The 821-nt window shown below is 65.9% G+C and overlaps 1 protein-coding gene across 6 annotated transcripts in view; it reads left to right on the forward strand.

Annotated features, from left to right (window-relative positions):
• HGFAC (HGF activator) overlaps positions 1 to 821 on the forward strand; it is a 10852-nt gene that overhangs the window by 4088 nt on the left and 5943 nt on the right. For all 6 annotated transcript variants that reach the window (XM_014589512.2, XM_027773598.1, XM_014589513.2 and 3 more), the window contains exons 5-6: positions 349 to 471; positions 604 to 735. In XM_014589512.2, coding sequence (XP_014444998.1) covers positions 349 to 471; positions 604 to 735 — 255 coding nt within the window. The remainder of the gene's footprint in view (positions 1 to 348; positions 472 to 603; positions 736 to 821) is intronic.

Below are 821 nucleotides of genomic sequence, written 5' to 3' on the forward strand. Positions count from 1 at the left end.
CGCCGTGGCTACACAGGCAAGCCTGGACAGGAGACCCGGTTGGGGGCAGCGGGCCCAGGGAGTAAGGGCCATGGGGTCGTGGGCTGCGGTATAGCAGCCCTGCTTACTCAAGCTCCGGGGGTACACGGAAGGGGTTGTGCTGCCTGATACGTGAGGTGCCAGGCATCTAGGGTGCCAAGTTCCATGGGAAAGGGGGTGCTGGGAGGAAGGAGAGGACTGTACTTCCTCCCAGGGGACCTGCAACCCTTGAAGGCAGAAGCCTGGTGGAAGCCCTTTGGCAAGCAAGGGGGACACAGAGGGGTCCCAAAGGTTCCTGTCAGCACCCTTTACCACCTCTCCTGTGCCCAGCTGCCCTGGACCCCTGTGCCTCCAACCCCTGCCTCAATGGGGGCACCTGCTCCAACACGCAGGATCCCGTGTCCTACCACTGCACCTGCCCCATGGCGTTCATGGGCAAGGACTGCGGCACAGGTGAGAGGGCGGTGGGGGTGTCGGGTTCACGGGGGCCCAGGTGGTGAAGCAAGTCTCAGGAGGATAGAGCGCGAGCTCAGTGCAGGGCAGGGGCCTGTGCAGGGCGTTGGGGGCTCACTGTGCTACTCGCAGAGAAATGCTTCGATGAGACCCGCTCTGAGTACCTGGAGGTGGGCGACCGCTGGGCCCGCGTGCACCAGGGCCGTGTGGAACAGTGCAGCTGCACCGAGGGCCAGGCCCGGTGCGAAGACACCCGCCACACAGGTATGGCTCAGCCCGGGCAGGGGGCCTGGGTGCCATGGTAGTGGAGGGGGGCAGCCCGCATGGGGCCATCCCCCCCCCGAAGCCGA

This window comes from Tupaia chinensis, unplaced genomic scaffold (assembly GCF_000334495.1).
Source record: "Tupaia chinensis unplaced genomic scaffold, TupChi_1.0 Scaffold000360_1, whole genome shotgun sequence".
NCBI classification, from domain to species: domain Eukaryota; kingdom Metazoa; phylum Chordata; class Mammalia; order Scandentia; family Tupaiidae; genus Tupaia; species Tupaia belangeri.